Consider the following 18,407-nt stretch of genomic DNA (forward strand, 5'->3'; position numbering starts at 1 on the left):
CTTGTCTATGGAACAATCGACTTCCCCCTCTTCAGGACATCTCTCTTACTTTTTGAGCCTATCTATGCTGCTAGAATTTTTCAGCAAGTTTGGGTGATGTTCTAAAAATCGGATTAAATCCTGATTTTGTATGTCTTTGGTTAGTATGAGTCTTAATGATTTGTATGAGTCTTAATGATTTGTATCATAGTGCGGTGAAGCGTGATGTAAGTGTGATGAATTTATACAAAACGGTTATACTCATTCAACGTGAATGTTTGGAGACCAGAATATTTATATTCCTTAATTAAAAAAAGTTCTTCGAAGGAAGTCATGATCTGTTTTGGCTAGTCCACTTATTTTCATAACGCCTCTGAACGATATGATTTACTTCAGCAACTACATTGGTCCATGCATCTCAAAACCCTACAGTCAACCATTCTTGTGTAGCTCTCCCAAAGGAATCCAGAAAACTAATTTATGTGCCCAAACTATTATCCGTAAATAAACAGAGAAATAGTATGTATTGGGTGATTGACATATGAGGTCACAAATGACATGTGAGGCCTGCTGACAGCACTTTTTTCAAAAGCCACGGCTGGTCGATCAAACAACTTTCACACATCTTTTTCACAGCCCATAGCTCGCAGCAGCTTTTTCGAAAGTCATAGCTCAACCAGACACACCCTTAGCTGGTTCTCAAAATCACCTTAGGGCTTATTTAAACGTATACGTGCCTCGATCCATATGTGTAGAAATGAATTGGGGTAAAAATTAAACTAAGTTCTATCCCAATTCACTCCAACACACATAAATTGAAATGAATACATGTGCATAGAAAAAGACTTCCTCAGGAAGGATTATGAGTAAGCTGATTTCTAGAATAAGCTAAGTCGGTTTTGCCATACCAGCATAGATCAAAGGAAAACTGGCCTAGCCAGTTCCTGTAACCAGCTTAACGATTTTACTGACTTCGTCCCAATTTTGCTGTCAATAGGTACAATAAATCTCCCAGAGTAAAAAGTAAATCCCTGGAAATACATATTTAGGCAAAAGTTTATCCTTTTGAAATGAACAACATTTTTTGCTCAGATGGTATACGCTAATTAGATTGATGGTGATCGACAAACAATACAAAGCAAGGTTCCAATAGAGAACGCGGAAAGAACAAATACTGGAGAATCAAAAGCCAAAGCTAAAAGGCAAACTCAGTAAACTGGCAATCAGCCAAACTGATCTCCGCACAGCAACAGAAAATATTTGATTTAGGGAAATTGTAATTTCCCCTCAGCTTGCATAGTCCGTGTCTGTAAACATCAGTCTTATTGGGATGTATAGTTACAAAAACGCCATCACTGAGTTTTGCAACAACGGACACAAGTTTGTATAGTTACAAAAACACCATCACTGAATTTTGCAACGGAGAAACTGACACAAATTTGTGTCCCCAATTTCCTAGTGTACAATAAGGGCCATGCATAGCAATCCCATTATTTTTCGGCGAGGTGCAATGCAACAGCATAGAGAAAGTCCTGCCACTCTCCTCGATCCTATTATACACAAAGAATAGATTCTTTTTTAGAATATAGCAAGTAAGCAGCCAAATAATTGTGCCATGAGACATCAAAGAAACAGAGTTAAGAGATGGCTCCTGCATGCTGTGGCCGTTTTATTTGAGACCAAACAGGTCGAGTTCCTGTTAAGTTCCACATTCCAAGCAAAGAGTTTACATGTACACGATAAATATTCTGTACGTTCAATCATCCAATAGAAAATGTGAACGACATCATACCTATGCTGTTTAGCTAGATAAGCAAGATGCACTATAATGGGAGGAAAACCATGTAGACAAGTGTCGGTTTATGTATTTTCCTTTTTAAGTTTCAAAAGCACACATGTAATTTCAACTTTGCACTTCGGATGAGTATCTTGGGCGTGAAATATTGCTCCACATTAGAAGAAAAAAAATTGTAGTAAACCTGTCTCACGATACCTAGTTTGATCCCTCTACTGACCGGCAAGATCAGAGATTTAGTCTTTCAATATACCAAATTGCCTTAGAGCTGATTTTAGATTGTCTGGACCATATCCCTCAATTGAAGCAATTCCTTGTTTCTCAAAGGATACAACATCTTGCAATGAATAGCTTCTGTTAGCATGGACTTGGTTTGGAGCAGTATTGAACGAGCCTTTGAGTATGATAGTTTTGTGCACGCCTCCAAGTAGTCCTTCATAATCTGTGTCACCACATTCACCGACAATCACGGTGATGTTTGACAGCTCTACCCCCCATCTGATATACAAATACCTGCAAAAAGATCAATGAATGGTCAAACACCATCAGAAAATTGTTGTTCGGAATTTTTCTCACCCTGCAAAGACACACAGATACAGGGTTAAATTTTATTCTACAAAAATGTGATTATGTGAAAGTTATATTGCTCAAAAGGCTGTTTCAGACATTCTGGTGGAGAATTATGTCACAAATTAAGAATTGCAAAATGATTATTTTAAGTGAGACTAGAAAACAAATATCTTGGTACTTTCTACATCTCTTTTGACTTTTGTTTATGTGGGTAACCACCGTACATCTCCAACAGTCCATACACCACATATAGACTAACATGTTCCATAACTCTTCGATGCTCCCACTTTAAGATTTTTTTCACACGATATGTATAATTGAAAAGAACATTGTAATGTGCAGCACAGATACACACACACCCATTAAAAGATGGAAACAGGAAACAATAACACCAAGTTGAGTTTTCACCAGTCTGCATTCAGTATAGAAGAGTTTATTACACGTAATCACGGAATAATAAGGCATCTTGGTGTCACACCAGGGAGTCGCTCAGGACGCAAGAACTAGCAATGGGAAGCAACAGCGTCTTTGTGCGCTTGTATCATTGACTTGTGGATGTTTCATTGGTTGTGAGGACCTATGTGCAATGTTGGTGTGAGTGCTTAAAGGCCAAGCGTTTCACAGGTAAAGATGTCACATTCCTGGCATCACGATCTGGTTGTTCTAGCTCATGTTGCCGGAACATCGGTGGCGGCCAAGGGTGTGACAGCTGGTAATCAAGAGGTCGATAAATTTGGCAGTGAAGGTGGCGGTGGATTAATTTTGGCTGCACAGGCGGCGGTAGACCAGGATTCTGGCAGCGTGGGTGGCAGTGTTCTCGGTCTGCTGGGATTCCAGTGTGGGCGTTGGGGATTCTTCTCGGTTCAACGCACTGTGTTGTTTCTCACTCGGTTTTGGGCGCATTTCGTGTCTGGATTCCGAAATCCAGTTGGCCTTGATCTGAGAAACGGTGTAGGTTTGCCCATCTTGATATCCTTTGTACCTTAATGAGGAAATCGATCCTGCAATTCCACTCCACCTCTGGTCAGCGTCCGGTCAGTCCATCACGGTTCCCCCTGAACCTTCAGCACAAACGACCTTCATGCTCGACGCAATGTCTGAACAAGAGTGTCATCATGAGGAACGTTGGGAGCACATCCTCAACAGTTTGAATCTTCTCTTTGCTCGAGTCTTCAACATTGGCACAGCACAGCAAAACTTCAGGACAAAGTACATCATACTATTTAGACTCTAGAGCAATACGTGGTTGAGCAACAACTCTTGGCAAAGCAGGTGGAGGCGACAGGTCAAGCAGTGGCTCGGCTGACAGTGAACGAGTTCTCTGAATGATGATTCTTCAGATAATCGGTCTCAAATGTCCTCACTAATACATCAGCCTCAGTCTCGACCTCGACGAGCAAGTACTTCTCACTCACACCACCGTGATCATCAAACTGATGAAGAAAACTTTCATCTCAATCACCACTCTTCCGAAGATGTCACTCCCCAGTTTTGATGGCACTAATCCATTGATGAAGGATAAATGTACCAACTATTTTCACATTTTCCATATCTGACAAGAGGATGTGGGTCACAGCTGATTCACTCCATCTTGAAGCAACTACTGCCAAATGGCTGCAAGCTTGCAAGAAGAGTCACAAGCAGGATCCACGGGGATACATCGAATCACAGTTTGGCCTTTATGATTATCGTGATGCTTGGCTCGGCTCCTGGATTTGAAACATGAAGGCTCGGTGGAGGAGTGCTGATGCTTTTGAAACCTTTCAGTACCAAATTTCCATGCACAACCCCAGGTTGATGAGTAGTATTTTGTATCATAGTTTATCAAGGGGATGAAATTGGATCTTTGTGGTGCTGTCCAAGCCCAAGTTCCAGAAACTATGCATCATGCTGTGATGCTAGCAAAGATACAACAGCAGGTGGCCGAGCAAAGCAAGTACAAATACCCCAAGAGCAGACAACTCCCTAAGCCTCCCCTAACTGCACAGAAAACCAGCAATGGTTCAGTCTTCTGTTGAAGGAATGGCATGTTCGAGATGATCAGCGTGCCAATAATTTATGCTACTTCTGTGCTAAGTATGAGCCAGGGCATGCTGAAGGGTGCACCAAGTGTCCTAAAGCGCAGCTCAATGTAAACATCACTGAGGAGGTACTTAGTCAGTTGGCGGTGGAAGATTCTTTAGCTGCAGATTTCTGCCAGTTATCCCTCAACGCCATCTCTGGTACAGCTGAAGGGGATGCCTTGCAACTCAGGGCCTTAGTGGGCAACAAAGTGATGCTTAATTTGGTGGACAGCAGCAGTTCTCATAGTTTTGTCAGCGCTTCTTTTGTCCAAAAAAAAAACAGGACTATCTACCATTCCTATTGCTCCCAAGGCTGCTGCCAAGCTTCCTAATGGGCAGTGCTTAATCACCAACAATATGGTACCCAATTTAACATGGCGGTGTCATGGTCATACACTTGCACTGAGGGTGATTGAATTAGGACCTTATGATGCCATTCTCGGTTATGACTAATATTAAGACTCACAGCCTGATGGATCATCACTGGGCAAATAAGACCATCACTTTCCAAGAAAAAGGAACAGTTATTACATTGCAGGGTTTATCTACACCACCATCACAAGTTTCTGCTATTCTGCCTCACCAACTCTGAAATGGACCAAGGGAAATGATGTTTGGGCTTTTGCTATGTTGGATCAAATTACTGCTTGCTGAATCTTCCACACCCCCTGCTGTAAGAGCTGCTGACTCAATATCAAGACATTTTTGCAGACCCCAAAACTCTACCACCACTTAGAGTGCATGATGAGTATATTGGGATATCTCCAGATATGGTAGATTAGGATCGTGTAATCCCAGCTTGCCTTCTCTCTAAGGAAGGTGCCCCTAAGCAATCTACTTCTAATGGATCTACAACCATGACAGTACTCCTATATAATCTCAGCAATACAATAAATCCAATTCCACCAATTCTCTCCCTGCTATATGGTATGACAAGTTCAAGTTCCGATCTAGGGCAAAGACATCGCTTCCGCACCGCGTGCCCCGGGGGAGATTGACCTCCGCCAGGGGCAGTATCCTTGTTCAGGCGCAGATCCTATTGATCTGCCGCCCTCATCGTCATTCTAGCGTGGGTCACAGCAGAAGATCACCTATTTCCTCTCAGCGCCGGCCTCCTCCGTCCAGATCTTCGCTGCCAGACTGTTTTCTAATTTGGAACAGAAGGAGTATTATATATAATAATAAATCTACTAATTTCAAATTCACATGATGACCACATTACAAGTTGGTAAAACCTTGGAACATTATTGTGAAAGTTCAAGGGCAACCCACAATTTATGCAAATTAAGAAACAAGCTTGTGGAAAGAAAGGAAAGCATTAAAGTAACAATCAGACCTTAAAGCCTGTGAGCGAGAAGCCAAAACAGGAATTACATTCAGCTTGCTACCATCATGGCTGTACAAAACATGGCAGCGCAGTGCTTGAATTCTCATTGTCCTCCTAATCTCCTTCACAGGAGGTGCCTAAACAAGTGAAACATATTATCACATCAATAATGTACAGAAGATATAAAAAAAGTCAGTGGATAACTTGACAGAGCACAACAAGACTAAGAAACATACAGCTGCAGTATTGAACACTTTAAATGAAATGCAGTAAGTGGATGAGCATTCTTCATCCTCAACAAGTATTTTTTGTCCACTTTCATTATTTTTCTCAGCCGCCCAACGAATTAGTGTCTTCCTTAAACCTTCTCCTCCCCAGCGATATTCAATTTGGGAGTGATAATCAAGATCAATCATGAATGGGAGCTCAGCAGGGCTAAGCATGTCCTCAGAGTTTGAAGATGGATAACAAAGATCACTGCCACTGTTGCATATGAAGGCATCAAAGTCACTAGCTTCTATCCCTCCATATATAAGCAAAGCATGTATCTCTGATATTGCTCTAGCCATTGACAATACAAAACCAACAGCGCCACTTGATCTCTCATTGCTTGAAGCCTCAAAAATATTTTTAATAACCTGAACAAAGTCTGCATCTTGCACAGAGTCTACAGCAATTACAATGATGTGCTTCCTCCTACGCAATGATGACCACTTACCATTCTCACCTGGCCCATCCTTTTTGATGTCACTAACACCTGACAACTTTTGCACTGCGTCCTCAAGATGCCTTCTCACAGTATTTGAATTCCCTTCTTTGCTGCCTGATTTTTCACTGTCCAAGGAAAGCTTTAAGTTAAGTGATATGTCATGGATATCCCTCAGAGAGTCCTCAGGTGAATCTGCTTCAGATATTTCAGTTGCAACATCATTCTTTTGCCAACGGGGATGTCTAGGCTTGAAAGTGACTACACGTGCCAAATAGTTCTTGCAATGTTCAGGCCACGAAAATTGATGGATGTTTTTCAGACCATTCTGGCGACATTGTGTCCACAATTGCTTATCTGACACAAGCTTATAAAGTGCCTCACCTATTTCATTTTGATTGTGGGGGTCAACAAGAATTCCATTATCAAGAACCTGAGCCAAGGAATCAAAACGGGGAAAATACATTCTACATTAACAACTCAAGCAGGAAATTTGCCCACAGTAACAAAGAAAGAGTGTGCATCAATACCCGATGTATGTCCACAGGCCCACCATTTCGGGTGGCAACTATGGGTAGACCATATGCAGCAGCCTAGAAAGAAAAAAAGAAGTCAAGATCAAATAACCAATTAGCAATCATTAACCGGGCATAAGTAAGCAAAGGAAATATTGCAGAAGTAACCACCTCAATCAAGGTGAGTCCAAATGGTTCAATGAATGCACAATTGATAAAAACTCCCTGAAAAATAATTGAAACTCAACATTAGTTGTGAAAGTCAAGAATCAATCAGTAGATTTCTTGAAGTAAAATTACAAAGAAAAAACTGAATTATACTAGCAAACACCAAAGTTCATCAGATAACACATAAGATTATCAAAAACTAGTCATCAACACTGGCAAGTTAGACATACTATCACCTGCACGGCCTGATAGTGAATTTTAATAAAATAATACTCCCTCCATTCCAAATTCTAAATTGTTTTAGCTTTGTCCTAAGTCAAACTTCTCTAGCTTTAACCAAGTTCATAAAGAAAAATGAACAAACATGTACAACATCAAACGAGATTCATTAGATACACCATGAAATATATTTCGATACTGGATTTATTTTATACAGTAAATGTTAATATAATATTCTATGAAGTTTGGTTAAAAGCTTCAGGACTTAAAACAAGTCTGGTTCAAAGCTCAGTAAGCCCAATCCACTGTTCTGAGGATGACATGAAGACGGCTACTGATATTCTGTCCAGCGCCTTGAAAGAATTTCCCTGCACCTACCTTGGTCTCCCTCTCACAATACACAAGCCAACAAAGAATGATTTGCTCGTTGACAAGGTGGATCATTATCTCCCTGGTCGGAAGGTTTCTTTACTGAATAGGTCTGGTTGCTTGATCATGGTTAAGGTGGTCTTGACTGCAGTACGCCAGTACCCATCTATCTCATGGTCAGTATGGATTTACCTAAATGGGTGATCAAGGCAATTGATAAACGGCGCAGGGGTTTTCTTTGGCAAGGCAGGGAGCAAGCAAATGATGGAAATTGTCTCGTATCTTGGGAGATTGTCCAGCGCCCTCTACAGTATGGCGGTCTTGGAATTCATAACCTAGAAACACTAGGCAGGGCGCTACGCATCCACTGGCTTTGGGCACAAAAAACAGATGCATTATGTTCATGGACTGGTCTGCCAATCCATGTGCCACAAAATGTCAGGTCCCTCTTCAATGTTGCTGTAGAAACTCTAGTTGGCAACGGGGTTTGGTTTGTGGATATTAGAGGGGCCTTGACTGTGCAAGTGCTAAGAGAATATTTACACATCTGGGATCTGGTCGATGGTTTGGTTTTACAACCGGAGGTCCCTGATCAACATAGGTGGAGGCTAACAAATTCTGGGCTTTACAGCAGCAAGTTAGCTTACAATGCTTTCTTCCTGGGAAGTATTAGGTTTGCACCTTGGAAGCACATCTGGGAAAGCTGGGCACCTTTGAGATGTAAATTCTTCATTTGGTTGGCCATTAAAAATCGGTGCTGGACAGCCGATCGTCTTGCTAAGCACGGGCTTCCTCATCCAGCGGCATGTGCGCTTTGTGACTAGGCGGAGGAAAATATCCAGCACATCCTCATTTCTTGTGTGTTCGCTCGGCAAGCTTGGGCTTTAAGTTTCCAGAGGCTCGACCTGCTGACTCTTGCTCCTCAAGAGATAAGTGATCCTTCCTCCTGCTGATGGAGTTGCGCTATTAAAAGTGTTCCAAAAAATAAGCGCAAGGGCCTCAATATCCTAATCATCCTAGTTGCTTGGGAATTATGGAAGCATCATAATGCTTGTGTGTTTGAGGGTGCTAGGCCTAACATTGAAGTGCTGCTGCAATCGGTTGCCAATGAGAGTACCATGTGGTGCCTGGCAGGGTCCTCCAAGTTGCATGAGCTGCTTGCGAGGTCGCTCGTCCTAGATCATTAATGGGCTGAGTCTGTTTCTGTGGTCGGGGTGGTGTGAATTTTTCTTTCCCATTGTGTATGGGGTGTTCTTTGGAGGGAGTACCCCCCCCCTCCTTTGTGTACTATATCTTCTTAATGAAATGACACACAGCTCTCCTGCTTTGCTCGAGAAAAAAAAAATTCTATAAATTTGGTCAAAGTTCGACAAGTTTGACTTTTGGACAAAACTAAAACAACTTACAATTTGAAATAGAGGGTTACTAATCTCAAAAAAGATAAGATCTTAATGCAGTAAAAGATAGAAGGTTTAGTTACTTTTGTTCTCGCAGCTAAACGATAAATATCAGGAACTTCAAATTGCTTATGGTGCTTGGGGTATGCCACTTGTCCATATAGATCATATTTATCAATTAACTTGAGTACTGAAGTCAAAACAGCTGCATTTGTGCTTGACATTTCATCAATGACATCACGATTGCCCATGATCAGTGTCTGCAGGGAAAACAATTACCATTACTGAGCACATAAATCAGTAACCGGCACACAATAAGCCAAACAACAAAGAATTTGTATACATACAAGATTTGCTAAATTTCTCAGTTCACGATGTTCACCAAATGCTTTGACTAGAGTAGTGATATTCTTCTTCGGATCCGGACGAGCAAGAGCAAGAATCATGGGCTTACGGGGGTTTGAGAAGAAGCGCATTATCTGAAATTATTACAAATAGAAGTCAGTAAATAAAGAAAGTGGTCTCAGTGCCACATCTGCATATTCACTCTGGCTATCTGATGGGAGAAAATAGAAGAAAGAAACACACATCAGCCCAAATAGGTGGATCCGGTGAACCTGAGCCATCTTCATTTCCTTCCTCACTGTCCAGGTCAACATCATGCGGTGCTATATGACTAAACTCCATGCCAGGAGGGATTGCCTGATAATTCAACATGAAATACATCAATAAAGTAAATAAAGAAAAATTGAAGTGCTTTGGATGTTGATCCAGGAGGGTGTGCGTGATAATATAACAAAAAAAAAGTTAATGTAGAAAAATTGAAGTGCTCTGATAGTTGATGCAGATATACATACAATCATACGGGGCATGTAACGACCAAAGCAGCTCACACCACGTTTTATTCTTGCTCTGAGTTTCCGGGCCATAGTTAGATCAAAACCATCATATAATCCCCATTGTTGTTCTATTTCTTGCCTGGTGCTTGTAATTATGATTTCAGATGTATCAAGGCAAAGTTCCTCAGCCTCAATTCGACGCATTATCTTATAGGTTGCATTTATTTCATCCCTGGTTTGACGCCCTTGCTTCAAAATCTGCTCCAACTTGTCTCTGCCAAGAGAATGACCAGTGAATACCATGGGTACATTGAGTGCCCCAGACAGTAAAGCAGCAGAATCACCAGCATCAGCATAGTGTCCATGTATAACAACAGGCCATACTGGTTGCCCACTACCAATTTGTTCTCCAAGAACCTTGGACATCTGCATGATATGGACAAGTGCGCCATCAACGAATTCCTGGATGTGAGGCCATAGATGCTCTTTAGGGATATATTTGTCTCTTGGTCCAAATGGTATCCGGACAATATAGGCACCACTGCTTTCGCCCAGCTCATGCCCAAAGTTCTCTGAACTTACTGGACTGAGCATCTCAGTAGGTTCCCCATAACTCCAATCAACATCAGGTGCAGAAATCTGCCTTGTTAGTAGATCCACTCTGTATACTCCTGGTGTTGAACCTAAAGCCCTAGCAAGTTCTACAACATATTTCACCTGCAAGTTGTTGAACCAATTAGGTCAATTTAGAACATGATTGTCACATACTGCAAACTGTAGGGAGCAAGTAGGAGAAAGGCCAGATACACGTACTCCACTAGCAACAAGCATAAACAACTAGGCATGAAGACATACTGAAAAAAGGCAGATAGGAAAACGAGATAATAGTAAGCACCTGACCACCTGTATCTGAATCGCGCCCCAGCTCCATATTCTCCCCGCGTATAAGACCATGAATGCTGCGTAAACAAGAAAAGAGAGTTATATACATGGGCGGTCCATCGTCCATGAACTTGTCGCGGTGTACCGCATAGGTCCACAAACTCATAAAATGCATTTCCTGGAACTCTAATCTTGTTAAGTGATGCATTGCAGAATGCAGATCCAAAGTGCACATCTCAGAACTAGGCTCGTTTACCAGTTTGGTTGAAAACCTATCGACCCACGAGACCACCCAGACCAAACCATAGCTGCTGGTTTGTACGGGTTGCTATTGGTTTCAGCATGCTATTTTTTTGGTGCGTGGTTTCACTTCTTTGTTTGGTTGGTGATGTTGTAAGCTACGTTATGCGCTGGAAGGTTTTTGCGGTTCGTTTAGTGCCAGTTGGGTGAACCCTCTGTGTTCATTCAGCATGGCATCAGTTTAGAGTCGGTACGGTATTATTTTAATGATTCAAACTATTGGACTTTCGTTGCTTTCGACTAATAAAATTTGGCTCGGCCGTAGAGGAAAAAAAAACTTCAGCATGCTGTCTGAGGTTAAGTACCCACAAATTGGGACGATGTTTCCGGGGTTGCTGAACACGGCATGAGCCAGACCTGAGACCCCTACGACTATGGGCCAACATCCAATGACAACATAATAATGCATGTCATCGCATGAGAACCAAACTACGAGGAACACTTCCCTTGACATGATATCCAATATTGACTATGAAAGTATAATCAGTTAAACTTGTCTATGGATTGTATAGTAAAGAACAAACTAGAGGCCTCTACTGAGACGAGTCAGATATAGGGCCACTCTATGGTGTCTAGACTCTAAACACCATTCACTTCGAACAAAAAAAGAAGAGCATGTAGATCTAGATCAACTGCAGCCATTAGCTCCAATGTTCCGTACCTTATCAATACTATGTACAACTTTTTATCTTTGTGCTGGTTTGCCCATGTCTCAATAGCATCAGTTGAACCAATCCTTGGCATCCGCGTCCTCATGCTCTCATCATGAAAAGATGGTTCATTATTTGTTTCTCCTTTTTCGCCTTCAAATAGGTCTTCAGACAAATCAGTAGCAGCATATTTACGAGCTTTCTCAAGTTCCATGCGTTGTTTAGACAAACGAGAGGCTTCCTCTCCTTCTATCTGTAGTCAAAAAACTTCAATAAAGGGAAAATAATTTCTGAAGCCAACTCATGGAAAAAAAAATATAACAAATATATGTACTGTGGGCATGAAGAATATGGCACTACAAATGTTTTTTATGTATCTACAGCTACCTTCTGTGGTTAAAGTTCAATGTCAAGATTCTACTACAGGCAACAATACTAGTATAATGATACGTGCTACTTTCACATGTTTGCATCAGATGTTTATCATGTATGTTGGCAAATTCATGATAAATATTATGCTTGAATATTTGCATCAGATATTTATCATGTATGTTGGAACGTTCGTGGAAAATACTATGCTTAAATATACTGTTTGTGCTATCCTCTAAAAAAATCAAAACAAGCAAGCAACTCTATTCCATGACAAAATTAGGAAAAACAGCTAGCTCATACACCATTTATAATTTATCTGATTTATCCCTCTAAAAACAAACAAAAACCTATGTGACTTGAAATACTTCCTTTCGGCCAAAGACCTAAGTACAAATCAGACTTCAACAGATTTGCATCCAAACCATAATGTAACATGTGTGCTTTCCAGCATTAGAGCACAATACAAGGAATTTATCTCAGCAAGAGACTGCACATAAGACACTATGTCAGCATTGATCAGAGGAGCCAGTTCAAGCACATGCACAGCACGAGTAGGATTTAACTATTCCCCAGGTGCAACAAAAGTTACCCCAAGCCTGACCACCCAGACCCAATCAACCATACTATGTCGACAACTACATCTTAGTGGTAGTTGTCGACATATTATGATTGATTGGGTGGTCAGGCAGCTCTCTATCACAGCAGGAGCTTTCCCCTACTGCTTTCACTCAAAAACACTACCACTAGTATACTTTTAGTACTAAAATCCGTTGTCTCAATAGTCACCTCAAGAGCACGATCTCCAAAAGGGTAGTTTTTTTTTTTTTTGATAAAGTAGTTGGTTATTAAGAGCATCTCCAAGTGTCTAGCTAAATGGTTTTGTAAAGCTAAAAATATGGCTATTATTAGTAAAAAAACATCTCCAACAGGCTCCGTAAGTGCCTCTCTAAATTTTGTGGCTCTCCAACCCAGAAATTTCGCTCGCTAGAGATGAAATTTACAATATGATTTTGGCTATTCTCTTGGAGTTGCTCTAAGGTCACATAAACTTGGCCGGTAAGATTTTGAAGAAACAAGTAATGCTGTTATCAACTTTTATTCGGCCCGACATGCGTATACCTGCTTCTTCTTCCTGGCGAGGTTCCAGATCCTCCACGACATGTTCTCCAGCCGTGTGTTCCGCTCCTGGGGACTCCTCATAGCCGACGTCTGAAACCAAAACTCATATAAATAAAGAAAAAAAAAAGCAGAAAAAACATCAAGCCAAAAAAAAAAATCGCGCCAATAACACTAGAATAGACATCAGCTGAAGACGGCAGCGGCGGCGGAAGAACTTACGCGGACCCAGGTCTTGTATAGGTCGGTCTCGTCAAAGCCGGAGATGACCTCCTCGACGAAGTATCGCGCGGGGCTGAACCGGCCGCGCTCCCGGAGCATCAGCGACGACTTATCCCGCTTCTCCCCGGCCGTCCCGTCGCTGCCGCCCCCGCTACCTGCGGCTGCTGAGATTTCTTCCGCGGCCCCGCCCGCGTCCAAGATAGCCTCCAGGTAGCTGTTGATCCAGTCGTTCCCCGCCATCGCGCCCCGCCGAGCTCGGCGCACCCGCGAGCGCCCCTCTCTCCTTTGGCGATTCGATTGGATATATGCGTGGAGCAGCGGGAGGTGGGCAGGCCCAATTCACAGGAGGGATTGGAAACAGTGCGTGATTGTGTGTGAGTGGGAGTGGTACGGGCGGGGGAACACCGATGCGGTGGAAGGGGATAGGATGGGTCGATTCCAGAAACGAAGTTGTTTGGATGCGAATCAAAGGGGCAGGGTCTCCATGGATGCGGCTCGGGGAGGTGTGCGCTAGCGGCGGCTCGGCGACGCACGGGCGAGGAAGTCACGGCTCGGCGTGGGGAGACCGGGGAGGATGAGCAGTGGCACCGGGAGTGGAGCACGGGGCAGGCGGCGGCGAGTTCCGTCGGAGGCGAGCACGGGCCACGGGGCGAGCTAGTGCCAGCGTACACGACTTCGCTTTCACCGAAGCTAGGATTGCGCTTTTTTTTTTACGGAGGGAGTAGGAGTACTTAGGCACCGTTTAGTTCCAACCCAAAACTAAAAAATTTTAAGATTTTTTGTCACATCGAATCTTACGGCTCATGCATGGAGTACTAAATATAGACGAAAAAAAACTAACTACACAGTTAACTGAGAAATCGTGAGACGAATCTTTTAAACATAAATAATCCATAATTAAATAATTTTTATTAAATACAAACGAAAATACTACAGTAGCCAAAAGTTAAAAATTTTCGGAACTAAACGGGACCTTACCCGAAAACTCTAGATAGCTATCATTGGGATTAGGCAGGAGTATTAGAAAACGCAACCGTGTGAATATACAAATCTCTGATTGCGGGAGAATTGACGCCCATCCGTGCAGCCTGCCCCCCACATCTGCCGCGTGTCCTGCGTATGCATGTGGCGCTAGACGACGAGTTGCGTCTCCATGACGGAAGAAAATTCAGACTTTTCCTGTGTGCCCTTATAAAAGATCGTAATTCTCTGTGTGTCCCTGAAAAAATTCAGCGGTCTTCAGCGTCACTACTCCAACTTTTTCGTGTCATTCATGCCACTTCCGTCAGTTTGAGCTCTAACGCCGTTAAACTGCAGGTGTGAAAAGACGAAAATACCCTTAAGTTCAAATATGTTATTAATTTTTTTTGAGCATCTTAACGACTTCAAATGAAAAAACTCAAAACTAGAAAGTTGTAGATCTCGTCGAGATCTATAATTTTCATATAAATTTTTTTTCATTTAATTTCGCAAAAAAAAATGATTTGATATGATTAATATATCTTAGAAAAATCATATTATTTTTTTTGCGAAATTAAATGAAAAAAAAATTATATGAAAATTATAGATCTCGACGAGATCTACAACTTTCTAGTTTTGAGTTTTTTCATTTGAAGTCGTTAAGATGCTAAAAAAAATTAATAACATATTTGAACTTAAGGGCATTTTCGTCTTTTCACACCTGCAGTTTAACGGCGTTAGAGCCCAAACTGACGGAAGTGGCATGGATGACATGAAAAAGTTGAAGTAGTGGCGCTGAAGACCGCTGAATTTTTTCAAAGACACACAGAAAATTACGATCTTTTATAAGGACACACAGGAAAAAGTCTCAAGAAAATTCCGTGGACGATGCGTCCAAATCCCCGTCCGTGAGCTCCTATCATGGATGGCTGCCGCGTGGCGTCAAAAAAATCAGACGGGACAGAAGGTGCGGAACTGGGAGAAAAAGACTTGAAACCAACACTGTAGGAGCGCACGTACTCCCGTTCCAAATTAATCGTCGTTTTGGGTTTTGGTACTATAAGTTTGACTATTAAATTTATTAAAAAAATATGTACAATATTTATATCTCTAAATAAATTTATTTAAAAATAGATTTAAAGATCTATCGAATAATATTAATTGTGTACCATAAATATTAATATTTTTTATGTAAAATTAGTTAAAGTTATTTTTTGAAAATCGAAAACGACATTTATCTGGAGCCGAGCAAGATTGCGAGAAGCACGTCAGATCACGTGCCTGTCTACGCGACGGCCATCGAAGCCATAGCACACGGACAGAAAGTTTGGACCCAGGGTACATAGAATTTTCTTCCCTCAATGACGCGGTGGGGGATGCGCAGCTCAGTGGATGTCATTGCATTGGGGGATAAAAGGGTTGTATTGATCCCATACTGTAGCTATAGTGTGGCCTCAAACTTCAATAATTTGCGTCAAATAAATCAGTAATCCCAGTCGCAGGGTAGCTACTTTTTTCAACACATTAAAAACGATTTGTTGTGTGGGCATTCAGATAAGTCTCCCGTTACAAATAAACATAAAGAGAAGAGGAATGGATATAGATACTAGATGCCCGGTATGCTGGAGACTAAACGAATATGGGGGGCACTGTTTCTCAAAATGCAAGTTTGTTGTAAGTGTTGGAGAGAAGCTGTACTTGAGGACTTACGGATTGAACTGCTCCAGAAAAAATCAGCAACCGAAGTGATTTTGGCCATCCTATCACTACGCGAGGAATTATGCTTGCGAGTGGTTGTGGTTATGCTCCTATACTCACGGTGGGAGGCTCAGAATAAAGCAAACTAGTACATCACGCGCGCCATTGCGTGCGCCGGCAATTTAAGCATAGTAAGTACTGGTAAATACAGCGTAGAGGTACAAAGTGTACTTATATTACATGGATGGATGTCATGAAGCCGGTAATGTTTCGAGTTGGAAGGCTAGGGTAGTATTGTTGACACACTACAACAGTGCATGCAATATGTCCAGAGGCAGGTTATAGCTTGGCATAGAGTCTGGTACATTACAGTTAGCAGCAGGTAGGAGTCCTAGCTTCATAACATTAGATAGTCGGATCCTAGACTATACAAAAATGCTGACGATGAGGTCCAAAAGTGCACAGATTGCATTGCGGTATAGTAACCTAGGCAGCAAAGGTTTGAACCGCCGTTGTAAATATCAATGTACATTGTGTTGAAGATGAGCTTGGCTGTAGGCGCTGCGACAGCCATGCACAAAGCGATGCACCAAGGGGTTTCCCAAGCTATACAAAACATCAGATAGGTTGATGTGACAATAGCAGCGTTGAAGAAGGTGACTTTATAAAACTATGGCAGTGTGTATCTAAAAACCTGTTTCCCTTTTTCTGATTGCCTGATGATGATTTGCGTCCACCAAACTTGGCATGTGGCTTAGTATCCTGGCCTCTTGGCCTAGAAGCAGAGCATATTTATTATTGTTGAGAAGTTGCACAGAAAGATTATATCCTTATGTTGTAACTCATCACTTTAAATAATCTGGCAAAAAATGTGAATCTCCGATCCATAGTTAGTGTTTAATACCTTTTTGCTCGGCTGTCTAGGTGGTCCTCCGGATGTTGTTCCTATGTATCCTTATCGTGTCCGGTGATCTAGACGTCTATGTTGAGTTCCTGAGAGGTCTGATGAGCAGATTCAGCGAAGGTTGTTTGATCCTATAGGAAAAGTACGTCATCGACAGAGGTCGCTGAGCATAGTTAACATAAAGTCTGTATTCACATTTGTTATGTGTGCGAATGCAGGTCTAGCATCAGTATGTGCGGTGTACACTTTAGGGGGAAAAAAGATATGATTTGTGGATACAAAGAGGACAAACCTCATCATGAGTAGACTGCTCCTCAAACAGCTTCCTCTTTGCAGCTTTCTTTTCAACATGGGTCGACGACTTTGCCGGGCTGGGAAACATAGCACGAGAAATTGTGAACCGGCAAGTAATGTTTGATTAATTAATCAGTGGTAAGTGTCAGCTATAGTACTTTAAATATAGCAGGCATCTATAATATTCAAAGGCAGTACTGCACAATAGACTAATACATAATAGTGGGGTAGTGATATAAGATCATTAGAAGCAATACTAATTCTGGTGATGAAATAAACACAATTACACAATACCACTACTTTCATGTCACCAGAAGAAAACGACGGTTGCATGTACAAGGATTAGAATTTATCAATGTGCATCCACCTGATGGTTTCATGTTGTGCTATTCATGATTCGCATGACGATCTTACACTACAAAGGTCAGCAGCCTACTAATGTTCCAGCAGTAAGAGTAATCTGTAGTAACTAATCTTTAGTGGCTTACTGAGTCTAATAGGAACATAGCAAGAACCTTTTTTCATATATTATGAGTGCATAGATTTTGACAGCATAGCGTAAAATAGGTAACTCATGGGAAAAGAACAGCACATAGTTAGATAGTTCCGAAAATGAAAGTGGTAAAGTAATTAGTAATTGAGTTAGGAAATGGCAAGGCATGACCAGTGTCACAGTAAGGCTGACACAAGAAAGAGGTCCAAATGTCTTGGTTGAATTTCACAAAACTTTTCAAGGTATGAACACTAATTCCCAGAGATACCATATGTCAACCATCCCTCAGAGGGTCAGACCAAATCATCTCCTGGATTATATAAACCATCTACCATTCAAGCTATTTTGCGCAGTCATTGTTAAACAACGGGCAAGTTTAGAAGCGGACCTAAAAGTGCAGCAAAGCATAGAGATACTATATGCTAACCATCCCTCAGACCAAACCATCTGTTTTATGGTATTATATCAACTGCTTACCATTCAAGCAAATCTACACGGGCACTGTTACACAGCTGGCAGATTTAGGTATAGACTTAACATCGCAACAGGAACCTAGATGAGTTAGCAAA

General features: G+C 41.7%; 1 protein-coding gene across 1 annotated transcript; it reads right to left on the reverse strand.

The window, feature by feature from the left end:
- Window positions 1–1,221: 1,221 nt before the first annotated feature.
- Window positions 1,222–14,189, reverse strand: LOC136517797 (probable sucrose-phosphate synthase 4). The gene is made up of 14 exons (XM_066511443.1): window positions 13,490–14,189; window positions 13,271–13,360; window positions 11,791–12,032; window positions 10,843–10,906; window positions 9,966–10,664; window positions 9,697–9,810; window positions 9,456–9,587; window positions 9,192–9,368; window positions 7,127–7,180; window positions 6,971–7,033; window positions 5,971–6,873; window positions 5,744–5,871; window positions 1,973–2,287; window positions 1,222–1,529 (listed from the first exon to the last, which is right to left on the reverse strand). Exons 1-13 carry the CDS (start codon window positions 13,727–13,729, stop codon window positions 2,011–2,013), a joined length of 3,183 nt encoding a protein of 1,060 aa, XP_066367540.1. The 5' UTR covers window positions 13,730–14,189; the 3' UTR covers window positions 1,222–1,529; window positions 1,973–2,010.
- Between the last annotated feature and the right edge of the window lie 4,218 nt (window positions 14,190–18,407).

Source organism: Miscanthus floridulus, chromosome 17, assembly GCF_019320115.1.
Source record: "Miscanthus floridulus cultivar M001 chromosome 17, ASM1932011v1, whole genome shotgun sequence".
NCBI classification, from domain to species: domain Eukaryota; kingdom Viridiplantae; phylum Streptophyta; class Magnoliopsida; order Poales; family Poaceae; genus Miscanthus; species Miscanthus floridulus.

Bases quoted from the DNA above. Each gene is read 5' to 3' on its own strand.
- LOC136517797 (XM_066511443.1), bottom strand. From the start codon at position 13,729: ATGGCGGGGAACGACTGGATCAACAGCTACCTGGAGGCTATCTTGGAC. The intron at 13,361-13,489 runs GTAAGTTCTTCC...TTTTGGTTTCAG, and splicing joins TATACAAGACCTGGGTCCGC to ACGTCGGCTATGAGGAGTCC. The intron at 6,874-6,970 runs GTATTGATGCAC...TCCTTGGCTCAG, and splicing joins GGCCTGTGGACATACATCGG to GTTCTTGATAATGGAATTCT.